Genomic DNA, 15,935 nt, shown 5'->3' on the forward strand with positions numbered 1-15,935 from the left:
AAGTCCATGTGTGTGCTTGTGTGTGTGAGAAAATCTATACCCATCGTTTGCAACTTGTCAGACAACAGCTATAGTGAACAAATTAGAAGATGAGGTACTTTTTTTCAGAAGAGATGAAGGCATCATCACCAAATAGGCTGTAATAGAAAACAGGAAGGGAGGACTATTTGAAATTTTGTCAAATTTTTGAATGAAATGCAAAAACACTTCACGACACTTTTCATAACAAATACTATTTTTTGATGAATTCTAAGCTAGTCAGAATATTTTTAAATAAGAATACAGACAACTGTTCCACATTATCCAAATAACATAAAAGAAGACTAAACAGAAAACATTTTGAAAGTATCTCTTAGCTCACAAATAAAAAATGAGGGAAAAATAGAGCGCTCATTCCCAGTTCCAGTTCCCAAGGCAGCCAATGGGCGTTTTACTACTGCTTTCAGTACTGGAAGTCGTTCCTTGGCTCAGATAACAGGGAAGAGCTGCATTCTCCCAGGGTACGCGTGCATCACGGACACGCGGGGCTCGGTGCCTGCGCGGTTGCAGGCTGCGCGACGCCCTGCGTGTCCCGGGCGCGGCTCGGGCTCTGCGAGGCTGCGCTGCCCCTCTGCCAGGGCCGGCCCGCACGCAGTGCCCTGGGGAGCAGCGTGTGCTTCTCCGTTTCTTGGCACGGCTGCACCCGCAGTGAGCTATAAAGACGCATGGATTGGAGCCAAGGTATCTTAAATATTGACTCATGGTCTGGGTTGGAGATCAGGGCAGACAGTTTCATTCCTCTTGGCACAACGAAAGTCTCTAAAATAAGGGTAAATCTCATCTGTACAGAATAACTTTTTTCAGGGGCCATCTTAAAAATTAACTCCCTTGGGAACATGATGCCCTCATAAATCCAACTATCTTCTACTCTGAGGTCAAGATGATTTCTTCCACATGATCTTCTCCAGCGTCATATAGCAACTGAGGAGGTTCATGTAGTAAAAAAAAAAAAAAAAAAGCGGCTCATCTGAAACACTACAAGACCAAATTTTTCAACAGTTCTTCTCCTGGGGCAGAGAATGAAAAAACCCTAATATCTGGTCACGGGTTGTAGAGTGCTGAAAGATATGTACAGTGAAGACAGAGGTACAAAGGCTGCAGCTGAATTACCTGTATTTCCAATAGGGCAGGGATTTGGAGGGTCAGGATAGCCTTGATCTTCACTGAAATCCTTTGGTACATTATCTCCTGTCAGCTCAGCCACGATGTTTGGGATATTGCCGTAAGGACCCAAGTGCTGGAGACCCTCATGTGCACCACCTAGCAAAGACAATTTATGCACAGTCATTTTACAAGATTAAAAGTGTAAGTACTTTAGCTGGTGCAAGTACTCTGGACTTCAATTTAAAATACAAACTCTCTTTATGTGTATATATATATATAATTGTTTTAGAGACAAATCCAATCAAGCATCTATTTTAGAAACATAACCATGTGACCTAAATCCAGTAACTCAGATAATTAAAAATTAAAGCAGGAAACAAAACTGGCCACATATTATTAGTCTTATACTTGTGGGGTTTTTTTCCTTAACTATGAAAGTTTTAGGCAAGGAAATGCAAAGGAAAAAAAATAATGAAACCTGATACATTTAAAGCCAATCATCTTCAGTCCCTGATACTATTACTGTTCATCATAGCAACTAGCAATAGAAGATATGGCAAGACAACATCATGGCAGGAAGACAATATTAGTGACCTACACAGCCAACACTTAATTTAAGTCCCAAGGGGGCTTAAGATATTAAAGTCTCTGGGAACCCGGGGCATTCTAGCAAATTCGGTTTTGTAGACTTAGAAAAATGATTTTTAAATTAAACCAGTTCTTTAATGTAAATTTGCATTTCCTGTTGTAATGATGAAAAGTGGTGAAGAGTCCCCGTTGTTGATGGGAGTTCCTGTTCACATACACCTCCACAGCAGTCAGCGTGTTACGAAGCTTCCCAGTCAGTCACTTCACACCCTTCCATACACCGTTACCTTTTCCCTGTGGGACCCAGAGCACCATCACTGCAGGCTAACAGCAGCAGTGTGCAGCAGGTTTTGTAACTCAGAGGACAAAACGATGGACCTGCTGTGCTTGGGCAGCTGCACCCAAAACTGGTGTGCTGTGGCCACCTCCCACACACCTCAGCTGGGTGCCTTGCCTTTGACAAGAAAGGTCTTCTGCTAAAGATGTGGGAACCAAGCTCTGGCCACTCTCTCTGTGCCTCTCTACAAATGATTATCTGTCCCAGATCCTTTCTGCATGCCTTACTGGCCAAAAGCATCCACAGGCTAAACCCCAGCTGCTTGTGGAGTTTTTTAAATACTATTGTGCACTATTCTTTTGAATTTCAGACAAATAAAAAGTTTCAAGCATGTTCTTTTTCCCTGAGAAAGACAGCCACCACACACACTGCAGCAATGGAGATGGTTGTGTGACAGCAAAGCAGGTTTTTTTTAAACCCTATATAATGAGGGCTAACAACATACAGTCAACATATATATTCTACTAACATTAAATTGAGAGGAAAAGGAATTTGAACAATTGGAAAATATGAGTTAAAGAGTGAATGCAGACACAACTGCTTGGGTAAATAGCAAAATCATCATATTATCACCAAGTAGTCTTATTTTAAATTTATATGCTTTTTTTCATAGATCCAGAAGACGTGAATAAAGCCTCTGAACATTAAAGTTGCTCCAAAAGAATCATTCAAGTATTCCTGTCCCAAATTACAAATAAACATTACCAGCCTAAATCATCTTTTATACAGCCAAACACTGTAAGCTAACATAATCACTTGCAAAAACTGCTAATAGAAGGCACTCAAGCACAAAATTCAAATTTTGTATTAATTTCAACATTTAAAAGTGGCAGTTGAGGTAAATTTTGCAAATTAATTCTGCAAATGATCCGTTGGATGTTGGCATTATAGTACCAGAAGCAAGTTAGTCTATAAGCACATATATTTCCATTTTATTTACACAGTGGACTAAAATCTAATCAATGTGGCTCATTTTCCCCCTCAAGTAAAAGTCCCTTGTTCTATAATGCAGTGTTGCAGAAAAGTTTTACAGATACATAACGAACATGAAAGCACCCCTATTAAAAAAGTTGCATCTGTGTTATATGGGGGTTTTGCTTGTAGCTGGCCATGAGACCTGGTACTAAAAGCAGAACAGCATTACACCCCCTCTGAACTTTTTAGTCCATAGTCCACACAAAGATGATGCTCGCAACACAATAATATTATGGTGATGAGGTTAAAAAAAAGTATAACATTTAATCCAATGTAATTTAATATAATGTCTAATATATAGCATAAAATACTTCTTTTGTCCTGAGTTCCTTCACATGAAGATTGATTACATAGATGTACTTAAAAGCATCAGGTTCTGATTCTGCTGTAAACTACGGAACCACATAATCAATACACGTTGGAATATCTTGTATACAATGTGGTTCACTATGGGACAATCCATCAGATAGAAGCCTATCTGTGCTTGCATGCGGTGCAGACCTCTTGGCACCAAAGCTCCATCCATAAAGAAAACAGAGGTACTTAGCAGGCTCCAGTGTGCTATATATACATGTAAGTTTAAACCAACTGCCAAGAATTCCCTTGACTGACTACAAACCAATCTTTTTATATTAATATAAAGGATTGTTTCCTTTAGGTATAAATGTCCAGGATCACTTGAGGGTTTTTCCATTCTTTCCAAAAGAGCTGCAGACAATAGCACCTGCTCTGGTGCCATAATTTAGCACACTTGAGTGATTTAATAGCATCAGGAAAGCTCATTCCTTATAAACTCTGATAAATAGTGCACTCAGCAAAGGCTACAATAATAAAAATGAAATGCTATGAATATACAAAGTTGGGCTATTATGTACTGTAACTCTCATCAGATGCATTAGTTTTGGTATTATAACATTACCGATTTAAAGAAACATATTAGGATTAAATACACTGCAGCTACCAAGTCAAAATACTGGAATACAAACACACACAGTCAGCTACAAAAATAGCAGAAGACCAGTTTCTTGAACCTTGAGGCAGAGCCTGAAAGAAAAAGGCAAGGCAACTAAATACCAAGAAATTTTTCATAATTTCCTACCCAAAGGAATCATATGAGAGACATCGTTGTTAAATTACTCGAACTTGGACTATCAAGACTCCAGAGTAGTACAGACAACACCCTTGTACTGAGCAAGGATGAGCTAGATAAATCTACGGGTTTTTTTCCATATCTCCTTACTTGTATGAACAGGCTTTTCTGTGCCACGTACTAGCAGAGAAAACACTCCGTAACAATCAGCTCCCTTTCACATGCAGGATTTCTGTGAGCATTTATTATGAGGTATCTCACATTCCTACAGGATAAACTAGAGGTTTCGGTCTCTCGGGCTAAGATCAACATTGTCCTAAGTAAGCTTTGAATTTCATTGAAAATATATGCATATATGTAGTCATCTAGCACTAGTCCTGTACTGTTGCAGGGTGGAAAACAAAACAAGAACAATGCCTCTCACCATTATTACAATTCTGGAAAAGCAGTTTATCTGCTGATTTCAGTTAGAGATCCTTGGAATGATTAAAAGTTTAAAGTGCATACATTTCAGATGATTTCTTTGTAAGAGCAACACTGGTTTCTTGGAGGACAAAAAAAAAAAAAAAAAAAAAAAAAGGCAACTAATTTCTTGCAGGTATGGGATATTTCCCTGATCAAACTGATCAAACACATCCAGTGGAAATGCTGTTAGTCCACTGAAGTTTTAGCTGCTGCTACTCATCTATTGGCAGTATAAAGCACAGTAGGAACAAATCTATGAAGAGCAATCCTCCACGTCAAATACAAAGAGTCAGTGCTGTCTCCCAGAAGAGTCAGTTTAAGAAGGTCAATGAGAACGGATTTTAAAAGTGAAAAATTATTGCAGAACTTTTAAAGAGAAACAAGAAGACAAATTTGCCTTTCAGTCTCATTGAAACCATTTCCCATGTCACCAGGAGATATAGTTACCCCAAGTGCAAATTCAGAAAAAGAGTAGTCTGGCCAATCTTAGCATGGAGATACAAAATAGGAAGGCTCATGAGTATGTGTTGTGAATAAATCAATCCCAAATCCCAAGTTAAAGCCCTTTACTTAGGGAGTCATACTAGGTGCCTCAGTGTGTCCAAGTCCCTTACAGATTCACGGGGGAATCTGCTCCCTGAGCAAAAATCCCATCTCTTACCTTGACCTGTACAAACTCCAAGCAAACATGAGCTGCAAGGGAAGCCTGCTATAGCTTATCCCATTTGCCCAAGGCTCCCGAGGGAGCAAATACATATCAATCAGAGATGTAATACCATACATCCTACTTGGCAAAATCTTTTGTTAACCTGCACTATTTGTTCTTATCACTGGGAAAAATCTTCACGATCGTTCACAGTGTCTCCTCAACAGATCAGAGATACATCTTTTTCCTTTCACAGGGTCAGCATCCCATACTATCCTGCACTTTCATCCCAGTCATCTTGCCATATCTACATTTGTTGTGTCATTGTCTCATTCGAAAGGAACATCTCCCCAGTCAAAGGCAGGTTTGACAGAATGCTTCCCACTGCTCTTACATGTTAAACTGGGACACCATCCACTAACTTGCTTTTTCTTTTCTTTTATTGTCTGCAGGGCCACTCATCATGTAAACTCTTAAAAAAATCCTGAATGCAGAAAATGCATTTACATTTTCCTTACCCTTTCTAACACTTCTAAAGGCTTTTCTGCCCCAATGCTGTAACTATAATTCTGCTAGCTTCATCCTAGAGAGTCCTATCCTGCTTGCTGAAATTGATTAAGCACAGGAAGTTGTGGGAAATGGATTTGTGGAGAATTCTTAAAGCCTGACAGAAGGCTCACAGAGTCTTGTGCCATCTGTATGCAAACCTTGAGATAAAGTACGCTGATTTAGAGACGCTGTGGAGTAGGACAGACATTGTTGAAAGAGAAGTTGAACTAGAAACAAGTTTCAAATGATGACTTTGCAAATAAACTAGATATTTTTGAGGAACAGAACTACGAAAGATGTATTGCAGCAAGACCCACGTGGGGTATTTTAATAGATGATTGGCTTAGCAGCATTGTGTGGCAAAAGCTGATAGGCCAAAAAACGCTTATAATGTATTGTAATTAGGAAACAGTTTGGCTTCTGATTGTGATGGCGTGAATTGTAACATCTGTACCGTCTCACCCCTCTCTTGAGACTGAAAATGGAACAAAAGTCTTTAAAATACCTCTCAGGAGTCCTGTCTGGGTCAGAAAAAGGGTTTTTCCAACAAATTGGTGCCCCAGTGTGTGGCAGATAACTCAGCTAATTTGTCAACTTGTCAGAATGCCCCGAAGTAATTTTTTTGTGAACTACCCCTAAAATGTCGGAAAAACCCCTTTTCTGACAGAAGTGACAAGAACTGAAAAAAATTAAAAATTATCACATTTTGTCCATTCCACAGAAGCTGCTAAATAAGAGAACAGGGAAGGAAAAAAAGCATAGGAGAACAAATAATGGAAAAATGCAAACCTAGCCAACTTCCTTAACCATTCAAGAGCATGCCTCGAGAAACACAAAAACACTACAGCTATACATGCTCAGGCATCCCAGATTCCAGAGTCAGCTTGTCTTCTTCTTAATGACACAAAGTTTCTTAAAACTATAAAGACTAATTTTCAATTTCTCCGCAGAGGGACAAATTTTTCTAAAGCCTTAAGCACACGCATCGCACAATTACTGACCTTGCTTTCAGCAAATAATTCTGTTTTACCCAATATTTTAATTACAAACAGTAGAAATATTTAAGATATGAAAGGCTCTTATTGTGAAATGGTTAGGACCAAAGTAATGCCCACGCCTCTCACAATAAAGTTATAACAGTAGCTTATATGTCATTATTATTCAAACTGTATACACAATAAAAAAAATCCAGCAGCCCACTTGCTGACAAAGCAAAAAAAAGCAAACTCATATGCCTGCCTTGGCTGAATAATCCTCTAACAGAGTATATTAACTTGTCCTTCAGCTGAGCAGCGGCTTTTGCACGTCACCGTGTGGATAAGCTGACCCATTTTACACACGCAGTGCATTGCACAGCACACAGCCATGGGCCAGCCTGCTGTCACCCTGCCTTGCAGCCACCACACACCAGCAGAGTGGGGGGGAAAAAAAAAAAGCAACAAAGCCAGCAAATTGCAGCCTCCAGTCACTGCCACAGCACAACCTCGCTACTGACCACGTGTGCAGCACGTGGTTTGGGAAATGGCAACGAAAGGAAAACGGTGACCTCCTTTATCCCATGAGGAACGGGCCACTATTTCAGTCCTACAAATGTAAATGTGCCAATGGAAGACTGGAACACTTTATTCACTTGACACCAGCTGCGTGAGAAGTCCAAATGCTCTATCGTGTCAACACATTCAGAAAAAAATACTCCTTTCACTCCAGTAGTGTGAAGCTTGGATGGACCAGAAACACCCAGAACATCCATGTTCTGTCTCTATTGCTCCACTGAACTTCAGAAAATTTTCGTGTTCATTTCCCCATTCATATTAATTCAATTCCATTTTCCATGCGGATGGCTCATGGAGTCCCAGCTGGTTCTCCAGCAGGTTCAAAACCTCCTCATGCCCGTCTGACAGCTGCTACAAGGCAGATTCCCCAAGTGCCCCAGTGACCTCCTTGTGAACATTCCCAGTGCGCAGTGAAGGCTCCAGCCTCTGCCCTGGTGAGCCAGTATGACCTCAGGACTCCAAAAGCAGAGGCCTTGCCAAGCAAAACCGCCCCAGTGAAGATCAGGCTTCTCCTGCACTTGGGTAAAAGCACTGGCACACAACAAAGATGCAACAGAGTGGGGAGATGAAGAGCCCTGGTGGGTAAGACCGGGCCCAACGCTGCTCTCTGGTGCTGCAAAAGGGACTCAGCTAACTTGATGTACTAAAGCATCCCAAGGGGAAGAGCCAGCTTCTTCAGCTGACAACGTTCTTCCTCTCATTCATCCCTGCAGCTGAGAGCACTGCTGAGTGCACACACCATGGCAAGCACAGGGAGAAAACCTCTGGAAACCTTTGGAGAGTGCCAGAGATCCTATCTCCTGCCACAACACCAAAATCAAGAAGAGTAAGCATCTCTTCTTCCTCTAGATTTCTAAAGTATCTCTTCATAGAACCAAGTAAACTTATAAGAATTTTCTACTGCAAGTTAATTTAAAATTCAGGTTGGGAGCATAAGAAATGCAGCTGATTTTGAGAACAAATGAAGAAAGGTATAAATCCTAGCACGCTCACAGAATCACAGAATATGCTGAGTTGGAAGGGACACGCAGGGATCATCGAGTCTGACTCCTCGCTCTGCGTAGGACACCCCAAGAGTCACACCATGTGCCTGAGAACATTGCCCAGAAACATCTTGATCTCTGTGACCACAGCCCTGAGGAGCCTGTTCCAGTGCCCAGCCACCCTCTGGGTGAAGAACCTTTCCCTAATATCCAACCTCTTGACAACCTCAGGCCATTCCCTTGGGCCCTGTCACTGCTCACCACAGAGGAAGAATCAGTGCCTGCCCCTCCTCTTCGCCCCATGAGGAATTTGTAACTTCAATAAGATCTCTCCTCAGTCTCCTGAGAGACAAGCTGGGAAAAAAATCTTTGAAAACAGGAGCTCATCGTAATTTGGCCAATCTTCACTCATAGATTTTTAAAAATACTTTGGGACCTTATTCCAATGGTAGATGGAATTTTACAGATTTCATATTAAATTTCTCTATACCTTCTGCCAATATTAGAAGACATAGTTACTATAAAGCATCAAACAATACAAAAGATCTCATGGCCTTATACTCAAATTCTGGTTATACTTAACACTACATTTTGTTGAATAAAATGCAAAGAAAATAGGTATTTTTAGCCAAATCTATACAAATCTAGATATTTACCTACTGTTGTATAAAAATCTGGAGGTTTGTCACTTCCATTTTACCTTAAAAATTTGAGATGTCCATATTAAATTTTAAAATCATATTTTCTGGACTATTAAGATAATTTGAAGGAAAAACAAACAAACAAACAAACAATCCCACAATAACAAAGAGCTCAGTCTCCCTGGCTGTGGGAGGTCTGCCCCAGCTCAGCCCCACACTCCAACACTGCTCCCCGCTGATGCTGGCACAGACTCTGGCACAGAGCACCCAAACTGGAGCCAAGAGCATGCAGCCATCACACTGCTGTGTTTACTGACCCCCAAATATCCTACAATTACTTGTAGTCACCCATGGAAGTCCAAATACATTGGGGTATAAGTATAGCACACGTTATCCTGAAAGTGAGTGAGTGCAAAGGTCATTTCTGCACTGGTTTCCTCAGCAAAAGTTTTTGCAGCTCTCTAATACAGAGATTTTACTGTTCTTGTAGGAAACAAGTATCTGTCTTGCAGGTATGACACAGGACAGACAGCAAAGTAATACAGAAAGAAAACCTATACTTTTAATAGACACTATTAACATGCATGAGAATCTGCATAATTTTAGGGACAGCAGGTTTGATGCAGAGTGTTATTTGTACAGAGTCCATGCTGACAAGACATTCATTACCAGTTGTTAGTAGAAGTATTTGCATAATGTTCCAGACTCTCTTGAATTTTATCATCTCAATCTGACAAACAGTAACTACATTTTTCTAAAACAATAAACGTACTTACTTCCTTTCAAAATAATCAAATGAACCCCAGCCTGTTTCCAGTAGTTATGAGGAGTCTCTGCAGGAGAATCAAAAGCCTCCCTAAGAGGCATCATATTTTTTGAATTTCCTTATACCTACAAACAATCACAATTTAAGACACATCATGTAATGCTGTCACTGAGGCTGACAGCATTATGTCTCTTCTGCAGACTGAAGACTCCACTCCGGGCTGTCGTGCCAGAACCTTTACTAACAATCATTTTGTTTGAAGCGGTTTTAAGAAATAAAAACAACTAAATCAAATACAAACCTCACAAGGAGCTTTCTGCTGTACTGAATTTATGGTAGGCAACGATATTTGCAAAAGGAAAATGGGACTTCACATTTCCAGTTTTGAAGGGCTATAAACTGCGCAAGATGAGCTACTGGTGCCCTCGTGTGTTTAAGTGAGATTTTTGCCGTTGTTCTATGTGGGGCATGATAAACCTGAAATTCACATTATACACTTATTCCCTTCCACTCCTCAGGAAAAGGAAAACGACTAAAAACCAAACAATAACAAACAAACAAACAAAAAACCCCTCTTAAATATTGGCACAAAATTGTAAGCATGCAAGGAAAGAAAAAAAGTGTGGTCCCTTACATCACAAATGCCCTGCCAGACAGAAAAATTAACTTCTATGTTTTCTGAAATGTTGAATAAATTTATTTTATTATTTTGTTCTTTTTTAACATAGATGCATCCCCCTTCTTATCTATAAAAAGCTTGAATATAGTCCAGTAATGCTTGCATAGTATTTTAGTGGTAAGCTGAACAGTAAGTACAAAAACACACAGCTACTCATTCAAAATTCCTATTTTGCTTTTCTATGTTTTCCGGTCTTTTTATAGATGCTGCTAAGTGACTCCAATATATCTTTCTGATAAGATGAATTAACAATAAGAGTGAATATTATTAGAGAAATTAGACTAGTTAATATGAGTTTATTACTTTTTGGAATCGGGGGATGTACAGAAGGAGAAATCTATTAAGTGGCCAGCAAAAACAGCTGCTCCCAAGACACTCCTTTCGGGTACTAAAAACCTTTTCACTTGACACTCCTCATGCAGGATTTGGCTCCTGCCATGCTGCTATGCCATGCACCATCTGCTGGTTGTACAACACAAGCAGAGGGAATCAGCTAACAAATTCTCATTTTTGGGACATATTTGTCCTATTCCACTTAACTAGCAGAGCCCTAGCAAAGGAAGAGAGCTCTCGCTGCCTCTGCATCTCCCTGAACTTCACAGTAATTTCCTGGTACACTAAATGTTCTCTCAGGCATTTTCTAGACACTACTACTATTTTAGCAGCCTGACCTGAAATAACAGTAAATTGACAAATACAAAGTTAAGGAGAAGATTTAAAAAAAAAAAAAAAAAGGCAAAAAAGCACCATGTGTTTCTAGAATTACAACACAAGAAAAGGCAGAAATTTATTTCAATTAACAAACTGTAATTTTTTTTTTTAACCATCAACAAGAAAACTCTCTGATCATTTCAAAAAGTGAGCGCATGCTACTAAATGTATTTTGTGAAAAGTGTCCTTTCTTTAGTTTTCTTTGGTATAGAATATGTTTGTGACTGAACCTTCTACAGCCAAGTCAGTCCTAAACATTTTGGAGGAGAAGGGATAGGGTAGGTGTGAATGTAAGGATGGGAATGATCATGTATAGTTCCTTGCACACATCCACCCTCTGGTTTTTAGCATTTTAAAGTCAAAATAGAGTGATTAACACCAGAAAAAACATAGAAAGCTGAGACAGAAAATGAGCATGATCAGGAAATCTGCTTGTGAACCAACAGCAATAATATTTCTGTTGTGCATTAAATTATTAAGCTCTTACACATTTAAATAATAATAACATGGGAAATGTTATTATAATAATCACTCAAATTTGCAAACATTTCATTATAATCAGGTTGCTAGAGTAAACTTGTTTATATTATGGCAGCCTAAATTCCAAAGCCACAAAAATGATTCTTTCCTGACAGTATGTTGCTTGCAAGTGTGCACATACAAAGGGTGAATTCCTGGCCTTTAGAAAGTCAGTGGTACCTCTGGAACTGTGGCTCAGCTGAAGCTGATGGCAATGACAGCTCTCACCACTGCTGTAGGTCTGTGCTGCTGGGGCTATTTCAGACAAAAACCTTTTGTAAAGTAAAACAATTTTCTGTAGGAACATACCAAATTTATTAAGGTCTGATTGATAGAGGGTTGTTTTTATGCTGAGATGCAGTATCTAGTCAAAATGGGAAACAAACGCACTCCAGAGCAGTCAGGGCCTTAATGATGAGAATGCAGGCATGGAATGAGCTTGTTTTTAAAATTTTACATTGGTCACTGAAACCTGTAGTCTGAAAAGTGGTTGAAAGTCAACATTTCTGGGAGCTCAGAATCTCTGATAAATAATAAGCATTTTATACCAAATTTTACTGTCCATTACTTTCAGGCAAAAAAACCCCAGTCAAGACAGAAGAGTAATTGGTGAATTACTACTTTGTCATGATGGTATTTATGATGAAAACCCTGTTTTGCTGTGATACATTCTAATAACTGTAAAACCTCTTTCTTCCCCCTCAGTTTTCCTTTCTATTATCATGTAGAATTTTTCAAGCACTTCCACACAGAATTATTAGTCAGTGATAACAGCATGAATACGTTATGGAAAGTCCATAGGTGAATTCTTCAGAATGTGAAACCTTGTACTGATGTTATTTAAAAACATGTGGACCTATTTTTTCAGAATGAAATGCAAGTTTTGATGGATTAGCTATCCTGTAATTCATGGTCTGTATTTAAAAATAGACTCATAGTGAAAATTCACTGAATTATATGTACTTTTTTAAAAAAAACAATATGAGAAAATATTGTGTTCAGTGATGTAAGACCACATTAACCTTGAGACTGCAAACAACAATTTCTTAAGTTGAAGTTTCTAATCAGATACTTTTAGACATATGTATCTATAGATAGACACACATCACCACAAGAAACCAAAGAAAGAGTAAGTGATTATTATTTGAAAAACTCATCAGAGAATACTCAGTAAAAAGCAACATCTGATACAAAGGTCTGATTTGCTTGCCTATTTCTACACTGACTGACAGTGTTCACCCCACAAGACCATTTTGCTTTTGCAGAAATTTCTCAATAGGCTGTCAAATATCCATAGCAGACTTAGGGGAAAAAAAAATAAAAATAGTCATCCTCATCTGAGCAAGAGGGTAAAGTTAAGTATGATAAATCAACTGGATTTATCACCTTTCAGTTTTACTCTCTTACATACACAGATGGATTTTTTTATTTAAAAGGAAAAGGAAAACAAAAAAATGTTTGTCCAACCTGCTGTTTGTGGAAGACTGTACAAATGACTAGAAAACTAGCGCTACTTCAATCTCACAAACACTAGAAAACTTTTGCTACTTATACAAAGAGATGCATTGTCTGATTTTGCAAACACTGTAATTAGAAACTAACGTCAAACAGCTGAGATTAAATATATACTAGAGATTCAGGCTTGCTTATATTTTCTAAGGCTTCTCTTTAAAAAAATGTCTAGGGAAAAGGAAAATGGAGCCTAAAATACTCACTTCTACCATCTGTCTCAATTTCTCTATGCCTGAATGTTCATAAAGGAGAAAAGGGTACAGACCAAAAAATACTCTTTAAACTTGGTCTCTGTTATTTATATTCGATGAAAAACATGCATCCATCAAAGTTTCTTGGGAAAATATATAAACTTAGATCTGCAATTATCTGGTAAATATGCCTATTCAGCTTTAATCCTCTCCTTGGCCTCCATTAAAGCAATTGTATCTGTTTGGCTAGGAGGGTCTGTGGATCTGAATGAGGATAAAATAGAGAACACAGACTTAGGAGCTGTGGAGTCTTACTGCACTGTGTTGGGTTGATTTAATTCTGAGAGGAAGGTTGAGGAGTTCTGCCCTGTTTTGGTATTTACACATAAACAATAATATTTGGAGTTTCGTACCTTCAACCTCTTGCTGTCGCGCCAAAATAAAAGCTAGTTTGTTCAATTAAAAGTAGCAACATGCTGAAACATTATCCCAATATCCTAACATTTGAGCTAAATACTTCAAATTATTTGCATAGCTATGAAAGACTGACTCCAAGGAAAACTTACACAGTGTGAGATCAAAGGTATTGGCCAAAAAACCTGAAGTTGAGCCCAGGGCATTCATCCCTGCAACATGGTATTGAGGTGCTACTTGTGGACACCGGGAGAGAAGCACTCCAGTGAAAGGTTTATCCTTTTATCTCACATGGCACCACAAACACTTGATCTCTTCTGGTTTGCAAATCCATGGGCTCTATAGATAATCTCTGTTTCATGTGAAATATATATGTAACATATTTATACATAATATTCGGGAATAATTTAGCGAACCCATTGTTTTGAAACACTAAAGATCAGACAATGCCAGGACAACAACTTCTTCTGCAAAGCCCATACATTAAAAAACCCCACTACTTCACATTTACATTAAGGAAGGTGGAACATGGATAGTGATTTTAAAACAAAGATGAAGCAACAACATGGTAAAGAAGTCTATGATTTTAAGCTCAGGATATTCTTTCTGCATCTATAAACAAACCTAAATTTAATTATTACCAAAGCATTCTAATAAATTAATCATAACTCAAATTAGAAATTAGTTACCTTCAATGCTCTGTGGACCAACAAGATTCGTAGCCTGGTGTGCTGGATATTCTACTCGGGGTCTGGCAATTCCTAATTGCTCCATAACCCCATGGAGGAGCCTCTGAATATCAGCTTCAGTAACCCTGTCAGGTGTCCTAGGGCTGTGGCTAAAAGCTGAAGCCGACCCAAATGCCAGCAGAAATATCATGTTGCAAAGCAAGGTGGTTATCATAGTGGCAGCCACTTTCATCCTGTCAAAAAGAAAGGAATTTAATTATAAATTATAGTGGGGGGGGAAAAGTCCTATACACATGGTGGAAATAGCATCTGATCCTACTACTGGGCTTTACATAAGTTCACTACCACACGTTCTAGGGGCAGCTGGAAGTCTAGCCAGCTGGAAACCGGGTGAGGGGAGCCAGGGAGGGAATAGCGTGGATATGTTCCTCTCTTCGAAAAGCAGCAAACTTCGGAAATCAAATTGCTGATTTGCATTTTCACATAACATTAATTAACAGTCACGGCAAACAAAATTAATCCAGTTTTTCATTTTATGAGAATACGTCATCCTCCACACCATGCACCCCTCCATGTTTATTATGCTATTTATAAAGCTCTGATCTAAAAGCCAAGAACTCTTCATCCAGGCTCTGTTCTTGCATTGCCTGAAAAATCAGTAAGAGACTGCCAAACAACCTGGATATATCTTGTTTGAACCTTAAGACAAAAGGTTTCTGACTTCAAATGCACCGTCTTTCCCATCTGAAGCAAAGAGGTTTCATTTGTTTCCTTGAATCCCTTTTACTAAATGGCTGCACAGTGTCGTTTACTTAGAGGTAAAAAAACCCCGAAAACCAAACCCACACACAAAGAAACAAACAACAACAAAAAAAATATCCAAAGCCAACAGCAACATCCAACAAAACAAAACACAACAAGCAAGTACCACTTACTGCCCTCTGATAGGCTGAATTTTAATCAAAATGCTTGTTTTCTTAAAGCTCCTTTCCCCCCCACATCAGATGCATCACTTCCAGTCCCCTGGATAAACAACCCCCCCTCGGTTCCCCTTGTCTTCCTTAACACACGCACAGCTGCCGGATTTCTGCACGCCAAACGTTTAAAGATGCTCCAACGCTCCAGCCTCCGGCGCAAGGCACCTGGAAACGGCTTTGAAGCAAAAATGGCTGGAAAGGCCAATGCTGGGAATATTCCCCGCTGCGCCCGTGCGCGGCTCCCCGACCGCACCGCGCTCCTCCCGCAGCCCTCCCGCTCCATCGGCCGCTGCAGCCGCCCTTTCGAGGGAAAACATCTGCTTTCCACAGAACGTTCCCGCCGCCCGCAGCCCTGCGCAGCCGGGCCCCGACCCCTTCCCTTCTCCCTTCCCCCGGCAGCAGCACGGAGCGCCCCGCTCACCTCCGCTCCCGGCGCGGCTCCGCGGGGGCGGCGGCTCCGCGGCCGCGCATCCTCCGTGCGCAGCCACGGCCTCGCCCCGCTTCCCC

General features: G+C 39.9%; 1 protein-coding gene across 4 annotated transcripts in view; it reads right to left on the reverse strand.

Moving 5' to 3' along the window:
- The window catches only part of SCG5 (secretogranin V), a 29,250-nt gene extending 13,326 nt beyond the window's left edge, over nucleotides 1–15,924 (reverse strand). For 2 of the 4 annotated variants that reach the window (XM_040066786.1, XM_040066783.1), the window contains exons 1-3: nucleotides 15,850–15,924; nucleotides 14,452–14,684; nucleotides 1,150–1,299 (exon numbers count right to left, since the gene is read on the reverse strand). In XM_040066786.1, the coding sequence (XP_039922720.1) occupies nucleotides 1,150–1,299; nucleotides 14,452–14,684; nucleotides 15,850–15,899 (433 nt within the window). In that variant the 5' untranslated portion in view covers nucleotides 15,900–15,924. Of the gene's footprint in view, nucleotides 1–1,149; nucleotides 1,300–14,451; nucleotides 14,685–15,386; nucleotides 15,441–15,525; nucleotides 15,691–15,849 lie in introns of those variants that run through there. The other 2 variants (XM_040066784.1, XM_040066785.2) reach the window with 2 other exon arrangements.
- Between the last annotated feature and the right edge of the window lie 11 nt (nucleotides 15,925–15,935).

Source organism: Hirundo rustica, chromosome 6 (genome assembly GCF_015227805.2).
Source record: "Hirundo rustica isolate bHirRus1 chromosome 6, bHirRus1.pri.v3, whole genome shotgun sequence".
NCBI lineage: Eukaryota > Metazoa > Chordata > Aves > Passeriformes > Hirundinidae > Hirundo > Hirundo rustica.